Source organism: Otolemur garnettii, unplaced genomic scaffold (assembly GCF_000181295.1).
Source record: "Otolemur garnettii isolate 467f Iridium unplaced genomic scaffold, OtoGar3 scaffold00045, whole genome shotgun sequence".
In the NCBI taxonomy this organism is placed as follows: domain Eukaryota; kingdom Metazoa; phylum Chordata; class Mammalia; order Primates; family Galagidae; genus Otolemur; species Otolemur garnettii.
Window position 1 is genome coordinate 5813020 of NW_003852440.1, and position 14965 is coordinate 5827984.

Sequence of the window (14965 nt, forward strand, 5' to 3'; positions counted from 1 at the left end):
GCACCCAACTGTCATTCAGCATATGGTTGTTTAATTTCCATGATTTTGTGTGGGGTTGAACATTTTTGTTGGAGTTCAATTCCATCTTTAATGCCTTGTGGTCTGAGAATATACAAGGTAAAATTTCAGTTCTTTTGATTCTGTTGAGGTTTGTTTTGTGTCCTAGGATATGATCAATTTTGGAGACTGTTCCATGGGCCAATGAAAAGAATACATTTTGTAGCTTTGGGATGGAGTGTTCTATATACGTCTATCAAGCACAGTTGTTCTAGGGTCTCATTTAAGTCCCTTATATCTTTGTTTAATTTCTGTTTACAAGATCTGTCCAGCTCTGTAATAGGAGTATTAAAGTCCCCTATTATTATGGTGTTATAGGATATCGTATTGTTCAGACTAAGCAACGTCTGTTTTAAGAATCTAGGAGCATTTAAGTTAGATGCATAAATATTCAGAATTGAAATGTCTTCTTATTGTATTTTTCCTTTGACCCAATATGAAGTGACCATCTGTCTTTTTTGACTTAGTTGCTTTAAATCCACATGTATCTGAAAATAAGATGGCAACCCCTCTTTTATTCTCAATTCTGTTTTCCTGAAAAATTCTCTTCCAACCCTTAACTCTGAGTTTTGATTTGTCTCTTAAGTTTAGGTGTGTTTCCTCCAGATAGCAAATGGATGGCTTGTGTTTTTAATCCAGTCAGCCAATCTATGCCTCTTCAGTGGGGAATTCAAGCCATTAACATTTATTGAGATAATTGACACATGTGGTAGCATTTTATTCATCTGTGAAAGTCCATTGCTTAGTTTTGTCTTTTACATCATGTGGAAGCTAGATTCTGTTCTTAATTTCATGGCTGCTTACTTTGTTGGTGGTCCATTGTGATGGTCAGTGTGTAGAACAGGTTGAAGTGTTTCCTATAGAGCTGGTCTTGTGTTGGCAAATTTCCTCAGTGTTTGCATATAAATAATAGGTTTGATTTCTTCATCATTTTTAAGCTTAGCTTAGCAAGATATAGAATTCTGGGCTGGAAATTGTTTTGTTTAATTAGATTAAAGGTAGATGACCATCAACTTCTGGCTTGAAAGTTTCATTTAAAAAGTCTACAGTAACCCTGATGGATTTGCCCCTGTAGGTCAATTGGTGCTTACTCCTGTCAGCTTGCAAAATCTTTTCTTTTGTCTTAACTTTGGACAGGTTCATCACAAAGTGTCTTGGAAAAGCTCTGTTTGAGTTGAGGTGACCTGGGGTTTAATATCTCTCTGAAAGGAGTGTGTCAGAATCTTTGGTGATATTTGGGAATTTTTCATTTATAATATTCTCTAGTATGGCTTCCATTCCTCTGGGGCATTCTTCTCCCCCTTCTGGGATACTTATAACTCATATGTTTGAATGCTTCATAAAGTCCCATAATTCTGTCAATGAACATTCTGTTTTCTCTCTCTTCTTTTCTGCCTCTTTAACTATCTGAGTTATCTCAAGAGCTTTGTCCTCTACTTCTGAGATTCTTTCTTCTGCATGGTCTAATCTGTTGTTGATACTTTCTATTGCATCTTTAAGTTCCCTAATTGCTTCAGTTACTTCAGCTCTGCTATATCCTTTTTGTATTCTTCATATAGTTCATCTCATATTTGAGTCCATTTTTGGATTTCCTTTTGATTATTTTCCACTTTATCAGCAATTTCCTTCATTGTTTCCTTCATTTCCTTCATTGTTTTCATCATCTGTATTTTAAATCCCTCTTATGTCATTTCTAACATTTCTTTATAGGTGGAATCTTTTGTAGTACGTACCTCCTGGTACCTTGTGGGGGTTGCTCTGGACTGGTTTTCATGTTGCCAGAATTTTTCTGCTGATTCTTCCTCATGAGTGTTTTATTTTTTTATCTATTTCCTTGCCCTAATTTTCATTTCACTTTCTTTTGCTCTTTAAGTTACTATGCCTCTGGCCTATGATTTTGATGAGTCCTTTAGGTCCTGTACCAAAATAGGAGAAAAATAGAAGGAGGAGAAAATAGAAGAGCAAGAAGGGAGAAAAGATTTAAAAAGAGAAAAAAGAGAAAGGAGAGAACATGAGTAAAAGGGAATATTGACAAAAATAAGTGCACAGAAACAGGAACACAGGAGTAATAAAGGTATACATTAGGGTACTTTGACCCACCCTTAAAACTCCCAACCTCTAGTGGTGCTGGGTTGGGTGGTTCCTTGGAGGTCAGGAGTTCTTTGTCAGCCTAAGAAGATAGTACCCCACCTCCACAAAACAGAAAGTAAAGACAAAAATACTAAAAATCAAACCAAACCAGACAAACAGAAAACCTTATGGGATAAAATTGGGGAAAAAAACAAATAATGCGGGCAGAAATACTAGCAAAAATGAAGCTCTTATTATTAAAGAGGGCAACAATGAAAAAATGTATTTAAACTAGAAAAATGAAGAAAGAAAAGAAGAAAAATCTGGAGGAAAAATGTTGAAATTGAAAAAAAAAAAGCAGGACGGCACCTGTGGCTCAAAGGAGTAGGGCGCCAGCCTCATATACCAGAGGTGGTGAGTTCAAACCCAGCCTCAGCCAAAAAAAAAAAGCAGTATATAAATCTTGTTGAGTATTGTTTGGTGTCTGTGCAACAGGTGATCTTCTCGGGTATTAGATGTTAATCACAATGCTGATACAGCTATATAAGATGGAGAGACTGGATGTTTCTGCTGATTTCTCAAACCCCACTGGGTTGAGAGCCTAAATCTCTCCTCGGCCCGCTTAAAATTCTCTTTAAACTGTTAACCTTGGCTAAGCAGAAGCTTTCCCAGGAAAGCATTTGTCTCTGGGAATCCTTCCTGAAGTATCTACCCGCTTATCCAGTTTGCCAAAACCAGTCTCACTCTATGCCCCGATGGCCAAGGTTCCAAGCCAGCCTTTCTATTGCCAAACCCTGAATGTTCTGCTCTTCCCCAGCATCTCAGTCCCCAGCCTTTGGCCTGTTCAGTCACAACAGCACTTACCCAAGGTCTCTCAGCCCAAGCCTAGCTCTGTGATCCTAAGGGCGGAGCCTTCAGGGGTAGTTCTCCCACAATGGCTGTTGGTGGCCACAACTCAACAATATTAGCTCCATTCTGGCACAGTGGCTCAGTGGCTCAGTGGCTCAGTCTGGGGCCCTAGACAATGCTTAAACACATCTGCACTCTCGCACAAGTTCTCCCAAGGTAGTTCAACAGAATGCCCAAGTCCGTAAAAAACAAAACATCCCATAGGAAAGGTCTTTCCTATTTCAATTGTGGTGCTATTGTTAGTACAGCAGTGGCAGCCACTACCTGAATGCAACCACTTGCCCATTCTCTACAGCTTTTGTCCTCCTCCTGGGGACCAGAAGTCTCTCACTGTCTCCCCGTGTTCTCAAAGGGATATTTCTGGGCAGAACCCACAAGCCAGAGATGCCTGAAGTCTTCTCTCCCCAGTTTCTCTGTACCCAGTTGCAAAGAAGCTATTACTCAGCTGCCATCTTGCTCCACCCTTGAGTGCAGTCTATATACTCTATTCTTAATAGTTTTGAAATGTGCCATTCCATTATGCACATTAGGTAAGATCCCACCAAATACCCTCCCTCCTTCTTCTTCCCCCCTTCTTTCTGGACTAGTTATGTTTTACCATTCCTATGAATGTGTAGGTGATTATATATTGATTTCATAGTAGTATTCAGTACATTGGATACTTTTTTTTTTCATTCTTGAGATACTTTACTAAAAAGAATATATTCCATCTCCATCCAGGTAAACATAAAAGATGTGAAGTCACTATCTTTTTTATTGCTGGGTAGTATTCCATGGTATACATATACCACAATTGGAACTAAAAGTAGACCTACCATTTAATCCTGCAATTCCTCTACTATGTATATACCCAGATGTTCAAAAATCATTTTACAACAAAGACATTTGCACAAGAATGTTTATTGCAGCCAATTCATAATTGTCAAGTCATGGAAGCAGCCCCAGTGCTTTCTCTTTCATAGGGTTTTTTGAATCAGCCCATTGACTTCTATCAAAAAAAAAAAATCCTGGTCAGATTTTAATTGAGATAGAATTGAATTAATAATTATGATAAGTATTTTCATATTATGATATTACATCACATCTTTTTGTCCATGAGCATATTTGTTAAGATTCTACCCTGATTGTAAGGTAACAAGTTAGCCTGCCATAGTTTTATATTGTCAGAAGATACAAGACTCCTGAATCAGAGCCAGAAGACAATTTATTACTTATAGTAACAGCTGTAGCCAGAACATTTGTGCCAGTTCCCCAATAATTTCCATAGGGTAATACAATGGCCAGGTCAGTCATATGTGTACTTGCACACATGGTAAATTATGTTACAAGAGAAAAACCCTGAGCTTACAAACCCCATACCCGAATCTTATAAGGATATAAGGACTAAACACACCCAACCTTAGCCCCTGAAAAAGGCATTTTTTCCTTCCTTCCTTTTTTTTTTTTTCAGGGCCCAGAGTGGCCAGTGGGGCTGAGGAGGTGGCGAGGAGGAGAGGGGGAGACACTCGGGGCAGAAGCGTTGTGGGGTTCACCTGGCAGCTCTCCCACACAGCTTCAGTGTGGGCCCATTGCTGGCATAATGTGTGATAATTTGGCCTCAGATTCTGACAGCCCTGCCTGACTCAGGCATTAAATCATTGCCCTGAGGGACTCTCTCTCTGGCAATCCCTGCTGTCATCTCCTCCCACACAGCACCTATCATTTCTGACATGATAGGATCAAAATTAGTCAGTACATTTAGATGTAAATTAGAGACATCCAAGAATAATAATGAGCAAAAAAATACAGCCCCAGGTAACTGACACCGGAACAGCTTCCTACTGTCCCCACCCTCATTCCGGGCTTGATATTAAAAAAAAAAAAAAAAAGCAGCATATTAAAAAAGTCAGAAAATTTTTTGAGGGGCATATTTAACTAAGCCTTAAACTCCAAATAAGTCTGTAATGCTGCCTCAGCCTGAAGTCGAGCTACCAAATGGCCCTAACCAAGACAGAGAGAGACATAACTGGCCTCTCTCCGAGCGCCTCAGCCCCACCCTCGTGCCTACCTTAAAATACTTTAGTTCTCTCTTTTCCATTCTTCTCAGACTCTTTTCTAATGTGGAATTTCCCCCCCCACACACACAAGTGAGGAAGACACTGTCCCCACGGGCCTACCCAAGTGCGCCAATCCCATGGCCTCTAAGAGAGGGCTTTGGGTGACTTCCTCACCAACTGCCCAGACACCTCCACGTAGCAGGTTGGGAACACTCGGTCAGCCAGCCTCCAGAAAGGCCGCCCAGGCCACCATGTGCCTTCCAGAAAGAGCCCTTCAGTGGGCCATTTGCAGCCCCCACAAGGCGCATGTTCCAGGCGTGGAACTGGGCATTGCCCACCAGTCCCTGCTCCATGCAACACCTGTCTCTACAGCTCTGGGCACAAAACACATTGGGGTCAAGACCCCAAAGAAACACCTCTCACCCAAGTCATAGCAGGGCTTTGGGAAAAGGAATCTGGTTAATAACAACTGCATTATTTATGCTGCTTTACCAATGACCACATTATTTAGCATTAAACTATCCTACTTTGCCTTTCACTGGCTTAGCTTTATTTTTAACATATCAAAAAAAAAAAAAACAGAAAAGAAAAGAAAATAAGAGAGAAGGAATGAAACAATTCCAAACACATGGCTTTAAATACTTCTTAATCAGAAGAATTCGATAAAATTGACAAGATGGTCCAGAGGGGCGTCAGGGAAATAATTTTTCTGCAAACTTCAGCATTTATGGTATGTAAAAACAGCTTATTTGGAATGGAGGCAAAGCCCTATTCAATCCGACACACTGAAGTAACACAGGGCTCCCTCCTTAAACCCAGTATTTTTTTCTTTTGAGTAGAAAATAAATCTATCCTTTGTCCTAATAGGAGGAGATGCTATCTCTCTTCCAAAACTTTTTCCTACACAAACATCCTTGAAAAGATAGTATTGAACAAAGCTGCTAGTGCCTCTGATCAGAAGGCATGTAGAAATGTCAGAGACCCATTCAAAACTTGTCTCCCAACGATATCAACCCATGTTTATACACATCTTAGCTTCTGGAAAAATTTCCCATGAGTATGCCACTCTGTTGACCACTCTGATTAATCTGACTGACAAAGGCTAGGACCAAAAATACATTCAGTTTATCTTATGCAGGATCTGTAATAATTAAGGGTTAAATGAGGCTAACAAATTATTGATCTCACTTATGCCCATTCAAGGTCCCAGGCCCAAACAGCTAAATTAATTCTATAAGAAGCCACCTTAGCCAGGTATACTTCTTAAGTTTCTATGTTGATCATTCTTCTTGACTTCTGAGGCATTAATGTAGGTATAGCATGATTTCTTGTCAATTGTACAAACTTTGCCTTGACCCACAAAGGAGGAAATGTCTAGTCCAATTCTGGACATATAATACATAATAGTCCTGGCCCATCCGTTGAGGCTGATCTGAATGCCTTCTAGGTTCAAGGTGATGTTTTCTTAAGCACTGGATAATTTTAGGAGGGAGACAAGTTAATGTCCAGCTTCTACATAAGAAATACAATCTGGCTCGGCGCCTGTGGCTCAAGCGGCTGAGGCGCCAGCCACATACACCTAAGGTGGCGGGTTCGAATCCCCAGCCCGGGCCCGCCAAACAACAATGATGGCTGCAACCAAAAAATGGCCAGGCGTTGTGGCGGGGCGCCTGTGGTCCCAGCTACTTGGGAGGCTGAGGCAGGAGACTCGCTTGAGCCCAGGAGTTGGAGGTTGCTGTGAGCATGATGCCATGGCACTCTACCCAGGGGGATAGCTTGAGGCTCCGTCTCAAAAAAAAAAAAAAAAAAAGAAATACAATCTTTTTTTTTATTTCTATAGTTTCTTTATTTGATTCACCAGTAAATTTTAAATAAAAATAATCCCATTGTTAATTAAAAACCAGTAGACTGGATAATCTAGAGTATGGTAGACCACTAACTGCTTTTACAGTGCAGCTACTTACTGTTTCTAGCTCTCTTTTAAAAATTTGTATTTATTTTTATGGTGGTAAAGAACATTTAAAATATACTTCATTAACAATTCATAAGCATGAGTACAGCATTATTAACTGGACACATATTATTATACTGTAGATCTCTAGAACTTTTTCATGTTGTTTCACTGAAATTCTACATCCATTGATCAGCAAATCTCCATTCTTTCCTACCCTTATCACTGGCAACCATCCCTCTACTATCTGTGTCCAAAAGTTTGACTACTTTAAAAACCTTGCATTAATGGGATTATGTAGAATAAATACAATCTTAATTAATGTTTTTCCCTAAGTGAGATCTTGATACAAGTTGATAATGACTCCAACATGGGTTCTCAGTTCAGTTCTAATAATTAAGTGTAGTTCTTATTTTTGAAATGACTACTTGTGGACAGTCAGTCCAACCTTATCTATTTGCTATCAGCGAGATGACATTTGCCTGTCCCAGGGGATGACTGAGCAAATGGAAATAGGAGTGGAGAAGACATCCAAGGCATCTAGAGATTTTGACAAGTATTTTTCATGGGAGGTGCTATAGCTGAGATCATCCCTGTTATTTCTGATAGACTTTTCAGTAAGGTTCAGCAGAATAATGATTACATCATAGTCACTTCCAACTGGCAGGAAATGACAGTTCCAAAAGTCAGTTATATTAAGCCTCCTTCATTAGTTTGGAATAACTACATCAGGGCATTTTCCTTTTTGAGAAAGGTTATAAGGACAGTTATGAAAGACAAAATATTTTCAAGGTCCCTCCATATCTCCTAGGATCTGAGATATTTCTTCTTCAGGTGTCTAGATTTTTGCTTTCATTACACTGCCACGAAATTAGTACATCTCTTTTCAGTAAATTGACCCATTCTAATTACACTCAAACCATTTATCCTGAAAAGCTAGATACAAATGGGATGTAAGGATATTTTCATAAAACTTATAGAGAACCATTATGTTCTTCACTTAGGCCTTCTTGTGCTACTTTAGAACTCAGCTGGCAGTGTACTCAATCAAGTTGTCTTTATCCTTATGATCTAAGATTACATCAATTCGAGAGAATCCAGGTAGTTTAACAAGAATTAAATTTTAATCCCTTAGCCCCATTTTGGAAAACCTTCCACATGGAATATGTCCCTACTAGGGTGACTTGTGGTTGTCATTAGGGGAAAGAAAGAAGCACCATGTTTTGGAATGGTCAGGGCTAAATCCCAGATTTTCAAAATGAGTTTGTATAATCCCTCATCTCTTTCATACTGATAATCACACAGGAAGCAGATAAAAGAAAATTGTCCCTTCTAGGGACAACCACATTCAGTGAATAAAATTCCTTGGTAAGGCGTGTGGGCAAAGAACATGAAAGAGACAGCATCAGAAGTTTTTTAAGTCAATTTTTGAGGAGGCTGTTCCAGCACTAAATATCAGATGCCTTCGGATCATAGGGAGTATGAAAGGTCCATCAAATACCTTGATTATCTGCTACTTGTTGAGTGACTTTTACAATTTCTCACAGTTCTAAAAACAGAGAAGTCTGAGGTCAAGATGCTGACAGATTTTATTGTGGTGATAACCCTCTTCCTGACTGGGAGACAGTGACCTTCTTTCTGAGTCCTCACATAGCAAAGAAAAAGAGAAAGGAGAGAGAGAATTTTGGTTTCTCTTCCTCTTCTTACAAGGAAACTAATCCATCATAGGGGACCTACCCTCAACTCATACAAACCTAATTAACTTTCAAAGTCCCCACCTCCAAACGTCATCAGTTGGGGGTTAGTACTTCAACATACGCATTTCAAGGAGGCACAAACATTGAGTTCACAAAATCAATGTAAGGCCACTGTGGTTGGAATGGAGAGATGATGGAAACACAAGAAATGAAAAGATGAAAAAAAGGCAAACATTATACATTGGACAATTAGTACATAGCTGTTTTATTTAACTAGATTAGGTAAATAAGAAAAACTGTGAGAATAAAAAAGGTATAGATTATATTTTGTTGAGTTTGAGAATCATATAAGACCTTCAGATGGATATTTTTGGTAGACTAGTTGAAATTTCACTCTCACACTTAGAACAAAAGACTGGGGAAAATGTGTATATTGGGGAGACATTAGAATCCAGGCCATAGTTAAAGGTCAAAGTAATACAACTGGAGAGCAGTTATGTAGAAGAGAAAAAGAGATAAGATAGAATTAGGGAAGAATCACATGGAAATGAGAATCAGAGTTTAGGTAAAGAGAAAAGTTAGAAAAGGAGAAAAATCCCCATAAACTATATCACAGAGCCTGATACTGGGTAAAGCTACTAGAACAGAGAAGTATAAAGTGAGATAAACTTTTAAATATCAAGAATTGAAAAATATTCTTTGAATTTTAAAATGAGATTTCAAGCAAAAGCCAGTTTATAATGAAATGAACGATAATTTGTCTTTTTTTTTTTATTGAATGGTAACTGTGTACATTAATGCACTTCTGGGGGTACAGTGTGGTGTTTTCACACACAATCCAAGACACTTCCATCAAACTGGTTAACCTAGCCTTCATGTAACGTTCTTAGTTATTGTGTTAAAACATTTATATTCTACTCATAGAAAGATTCACTTGTACCCTTGTAAGATGAACCACAGAAGTGAACCCTCGAATCCCTCTCCCTCTACCCACTCCCCCCTCCCTCCCTCCTCCCCATATCCTTAGGTTGTTATTAGGTTATAGCTTTCATATAAAAAGGTTTAAATTAATTTCATAATAGAGGTGTGTACATTGGATACTTTTACTTCCATTCCTGTGATACTTTGCTAAGAAGAACATTCTCCAGCTCCATCCATGTGAACATGAAGGACGTAAAGTCTCCATCTTTCTTTATGAAAAACACAAGTTCTTACTGAATGATATATGTTTCTCCTTAACTTTTAAAGCATTTAAAGATAATTTACAGTATTATCTATCCTCAAAAGTTAGGTGAATGAAAGAATTGATTCAAATTTAAAACTTTTTTTATATTGGAAAAAGAAAATAATTTACTTAATTTCAATTCTAGTAATTTTTTTACCATGTTTTTTAACATTCTGTTACTGAACAATTGAAAAAGTTAACGTAACAGATCTTTTCCTGCCATTTTAACAAGCAGTTCTGGGCTCTAACAAGCAGTTCTGGGCCCTCCCAGAGTGGGGGAGTTGTCCGCCACCACCCGCGGGGATGTGCAAGGCTCTAGCAAATACTTCTGTGGCTGCCCGGAGCAGAGGAACTCCTCTCCGGCCACCTGCCACCAGCAGAAGGCTTGCGGCTCTAGCAACCAGTTCTGGACCTGCCCAGAGCCCTGGGGCAGGGTTCTTCTCTGCCGCTCGTGGGTTGCGCGGCTCTAGCAAGCAGTTCTGGGTCCTCCCAGAGTGGGGGACATGTCCACTGCCACCCGTGAGGGTGTGCAACACTCTACCAAGTCGTTCTGTGCTTTCCCGGCGCAGGGGGCTTTTCTGCGGCCACCCGCCACCCGCAGGAGGTGGACGACTCTAGCAAGCAGTTCTGGGGCCCACTTTGTACCTGTATTTTATGTTCTTAAATAATCTTCCTTGAATTTACAGCTTGCCGAACTTCTTTCTGGGCTCAGCTCCCCGTCTTTGGCTTCATAGATTCTAATTCCAAGCAGTTTTTCTTCCTTTGTTCAGGAGCCTCTGACCAGGGTTGCTATCAGTCGGCCATCTTCCCAGAATCCATGAACAATAATTTGAAGGAAAAGTCAATGGATATAGGCAGAGATGTATTTGTAAAATAGACTTTTAAAATTGTTTTCTGAATGAATAACCTCCAAATTTTATTTTAGGCTTGTGTTGGTGTGATGTTAGTAGGCCCAACAGGTGGAGGTAAAACAACAGTCAGAAGAATTTTAGAAAAAGCATTAGTACTATTACCAGTCATAGACCTCTTATCAGATGAAGAACGAACCTCTACTTCAAAGGTAACATTCTAGTAAATAAAATGTTTCCCCATTTGTTCATATCTTATTTTATGCTTCCATTAACATTCTATGTTTTCTTCACATAGGTATATTTACTACTTAATAAATTTATTGCCAGAAATTTTGCACTTAGGAATCATTGCAGTAAGATTCTTTCATCTCAATCTCAAACTAGTAATTGCTCAATAAAATAAAAGTATTGAATTATATATTATTATTATTATTTGCAGTTTTTTTGGCTGGGGCTGCATTTGAATCCACCACCTTCTGCATATGGGTCCAGGGCCCTACTCCTTTGAGCCACAGATGCCAGCCGAATTATATATTATTTTTATCTAGGCATCTTACTAAATGGACTTCTAACTTCTAATTGATTTTTAGGTATCAATAGAATAATCTTTGACTAAAAATAACTTTGCCATTTTTCCATTATTTTTATAACTTATATTCTTAATGAATTGATTAATCCTCTAAGACAATATTAACCATAATATGTGTTCTTTACTTTATCTGGAATGTATTTACTATTTCTGCATTTAATGTGATAGTTGTACTTTGTTGTTACTCTGATGAGTAACATACTTTATCATACTTTTTCTATTCCCATTATACTTTGGCTTTTCAACAGCTAGAGTTTATTAAGTTTTTTTAGCATATATTTTATCTTTTATGTTGATATTAAGAGATTTGCTACCACTGGTAAATTGTCCCTGAATTTCTAGGTTAGCCCCTTCCTAGACATAAAATAATTTTATTCACTGTGAAATTGGACTCTAATAAATAGTATGTACTTCAGTTACTTTATTTCAAAACTCATTGTTGGTAATCTATTCCAAAAGTTTTTAGAAAATCAGTTTCTCTGTTACATGGATATTTATCTTTCAGTTAATATTAAATATCCTACTTTAAAATCATCCATGAAATGGTTCATAATCTTTTATCCCTTTCCTCTAAACTCTCCTTCTCAACAGATCTCCATTAGTTCTTAATCATTATAATTAATAAGAAGTGAGTTACTATAGCAATAATAACTAAATAAGAACAAATATTTATAGAATATTAAATATGAAACAAATGCTATGATAAAACACTTTTACTTGAATTGCCCTCTTTAATCCTCACCACAACACCATGGGCAGTAATTTTCTTTATTAAAAAAGGTTTTAAGTACGAAAGTAGTATGTACAATTGTGAGAAGTTTGGAAATAATCAATAAAAAGCAACAATCACATAGAAAAATAATTAAAAGCATTTTGCTGTATTTCCTTTGATTATTTTTTCCTACACTATATATATTTTAAAATAATTGAAGTAGTATGTTATATAAGTGACCTCAATTTTTCTAATTTTGCTATGTGCTGATTCTATATGATATATTCCGACACTATATATATTTTAAAATAATTGAAGTAGTATGTTATATAAGTGATCTCAATTTTTCTGATCTTGCTATATGCTGATTATATATGCTAAGAATCAACCCCATGTTATTAAAAACTCACAAGTATCATTCTGATGACTGTATTCGGCATATTTGACTATACTATACTTTATTTATTGAATCTTTCATGTTTAATAGTTCTAAATTTTTGTTTTAAAAGTATATAATTGCAATAATCATATTTAGGGATGGTGGTAGGACCTTAGATAATGGAATTGCTTTGCTCATCCTCCTTAGTTCATAACTTTCTTCTCAATGGTCTGCTCAAAAATCTTCTGTTTAGTTTACTTTACTTTATTTCCTAAACTTCACTTCTCTTTTACCTTCATCATAGAAACCAAACCCTCTCTAATGTTTTTAGTATATGCCTCTGGACCTGTGTGTGTCCTTAAAAATTGTATACCCAGGAGTAGGATTACTGGTTGGTAGGGTATAATATCACCATGTACTACCAGGTAAAAATTGAGGGAAAACATAAAACATCTAGTTAATTTTTTTTTTTATATCATGAATACATTTACGCATATATGGGTACAATGTGTTGATTTTTTGTACAATCTGACTTGGTTACATCAAACCAATCAACATAGCTTTCCCCTCATTTACTTGATTATTGTGTTAAGACATTTTGAAGTGCGGGGTATCCTGGAGCAGTTTTGGGTGCAGGATGGCTATCTGCAGGTGAGACTCAAATCGCCACACCTGGCCCGTGGGTGGGAAAAGGTGCCTGTGTCAGTCGCCATTTCCCAAATTTCAAAATGTGTTTGTTTCCTAATTGGGATCCCTTCCCCTTAATTTTCCATCCAGTTGCCTAGCCCCCACTGCTCAGAACGGCACCCCTTTCTGGCTGCCAAATTCGGCTCAGGAATCCACACTTCACCAAACTTGCCACGCAGTACCCAGTTTCCACACAAACTGGGAATTGTAGTCCTCCGTGGGGGAGGGGCCGCTTCAGCAGCAGCACAGAAATTTTTCCGGCAGCCTCCACAGCTCCAGATTACAAGTCCAGCAATCCACCACTTCACGGCACACCCCGAACTGTCTACACTAATATTCCATGCTGGGAAAGATCTAGCCCGCTCACCGTCACCTGATGTTCTGGGAGAGCTGAGCTAAAGGTCCATCCCATCCAGGAGCTACCTATTGTTAGTACAACGTTTGCTTTCCATCTAGTTAATCTTTTTTTTTTTTTTTTTTTTTTTTTAAGTTGAGACAGAGTCTCACTTTTTCACCCCTGGTAGAGTGCTGTAGCATCATAGCTCACAGCAACCTCCAACTCTTGGGCTCAAGCAATTCTGTTGCTTCAGCCTCCCTAGGAGCTGGTACTACTGGCACCCACTATGACACCTGACTTTTTTTTTTTTTAATTTGTTTGTTTTAGAGGGGCTGGGCCAGGTTCAAACCCATGCCCTGGTGCATGTGGCCACACCCTAACCACTGAGCTAATTAGGTACCTAATTAATCTTTTTTAAGTATAAAATTCAGTGACATTCAGGGCATCCACAATGTTGTATAATTATCACCTCCTTCTAATTATTACTCTCAACAGAACACCCCCTTCCCATTAAGAACTCACTTTCCGTTCTCTTCCCTTTCCCTGGGAACCAGCAATGTGCTTTCTATTTCTATGGATTTGCCTATCTGGAGTTTTGTGTAAAAGGAATCATACATTATGTGGCCTCTTGTGTCTGACTCCTTTCTCTTAGCATATGTTTTTGAGGTTTATCCGTGTCATAGCATGTATCAGTACTTCATTTAATTTTATAGTTGAATATTAATTGTATAGAATATTTGTTTATCCATTCACTTATCTGTTCATCCCTTGATGGTTATTTGGATTGTTTCCACATTTTGGATGTAAAGAATATGATGTTTTAAACATTTATGTGTAAGTTTTTCAGTGGCAGGTTGTCATTTCTCTGGGATATATACCTAGGAGTACAATTAGTGGGTCATATGGTAATCCTGTGTTTAATTTTCTAAGAAACCACCAAATTTTTCTTCACAGCAATTGCACTATTTTAAATTGCCATTTGCAATGTATGAACCTTCCTATTTTTCTACATCCTCACCACTTGTTATTTTCCTTATTTTTTCCATTCTGGTGGATGTGAAGTAGTATATTATTGTGGTTTTGATTTGCATTTCCTAATGACCAGTGAAGGTGGAATACCTTTTCAGATGCTTATTGGCCATTTGTATATCTTCTTTGGAGATATGTCTGTTCATGCTTTTGTAAATTTTTAAATTAGATTGTCTTTATCAATTGTAAGAGTTCTTTATAGATTCTGGATACTAAAGCTTTAGCAGATATGTGATTTACAAATATTTTTTCCTATTTTATGAGTTATCTTTTCCCTTTCTTGGTAATAACCTTTGATACACAGAAGTTGTTAATATTTATAAAATTCAATTTTTTTTGTTTTATTGCTTATCTGTTGGTGTCAAATCTAAGGGGATGCAGATTTGCCTCCCTGGTTTTCTTCTCATAGTTTAGTTCTCATATTTAAGTTATTCAT

The 14965-nt window shown here is 37.8% G+C and overlaps 1 protein-coding gene across 1 annotated transcript in view; it reads left to right on the top strand.

The window, feature by feature from the left end:
- The window catches only part of DNAH14 (dynein axonemal heavy chain 14), a 554037-nt gene that overhangs the window by 222418 nt on the left and 316654 nt on the right, over positions 1-14965 (top strand). The window contains exon 36 of the mRNA XM_003791010.1: positions 10871-11005. Within this exon, the coding sequence (XP_003791058.1) occupies positions 10871-11005 (135 nt within the window). The remainder of the gene's footprint in view (positions 1-10870; positions 11006-14965) is intronic.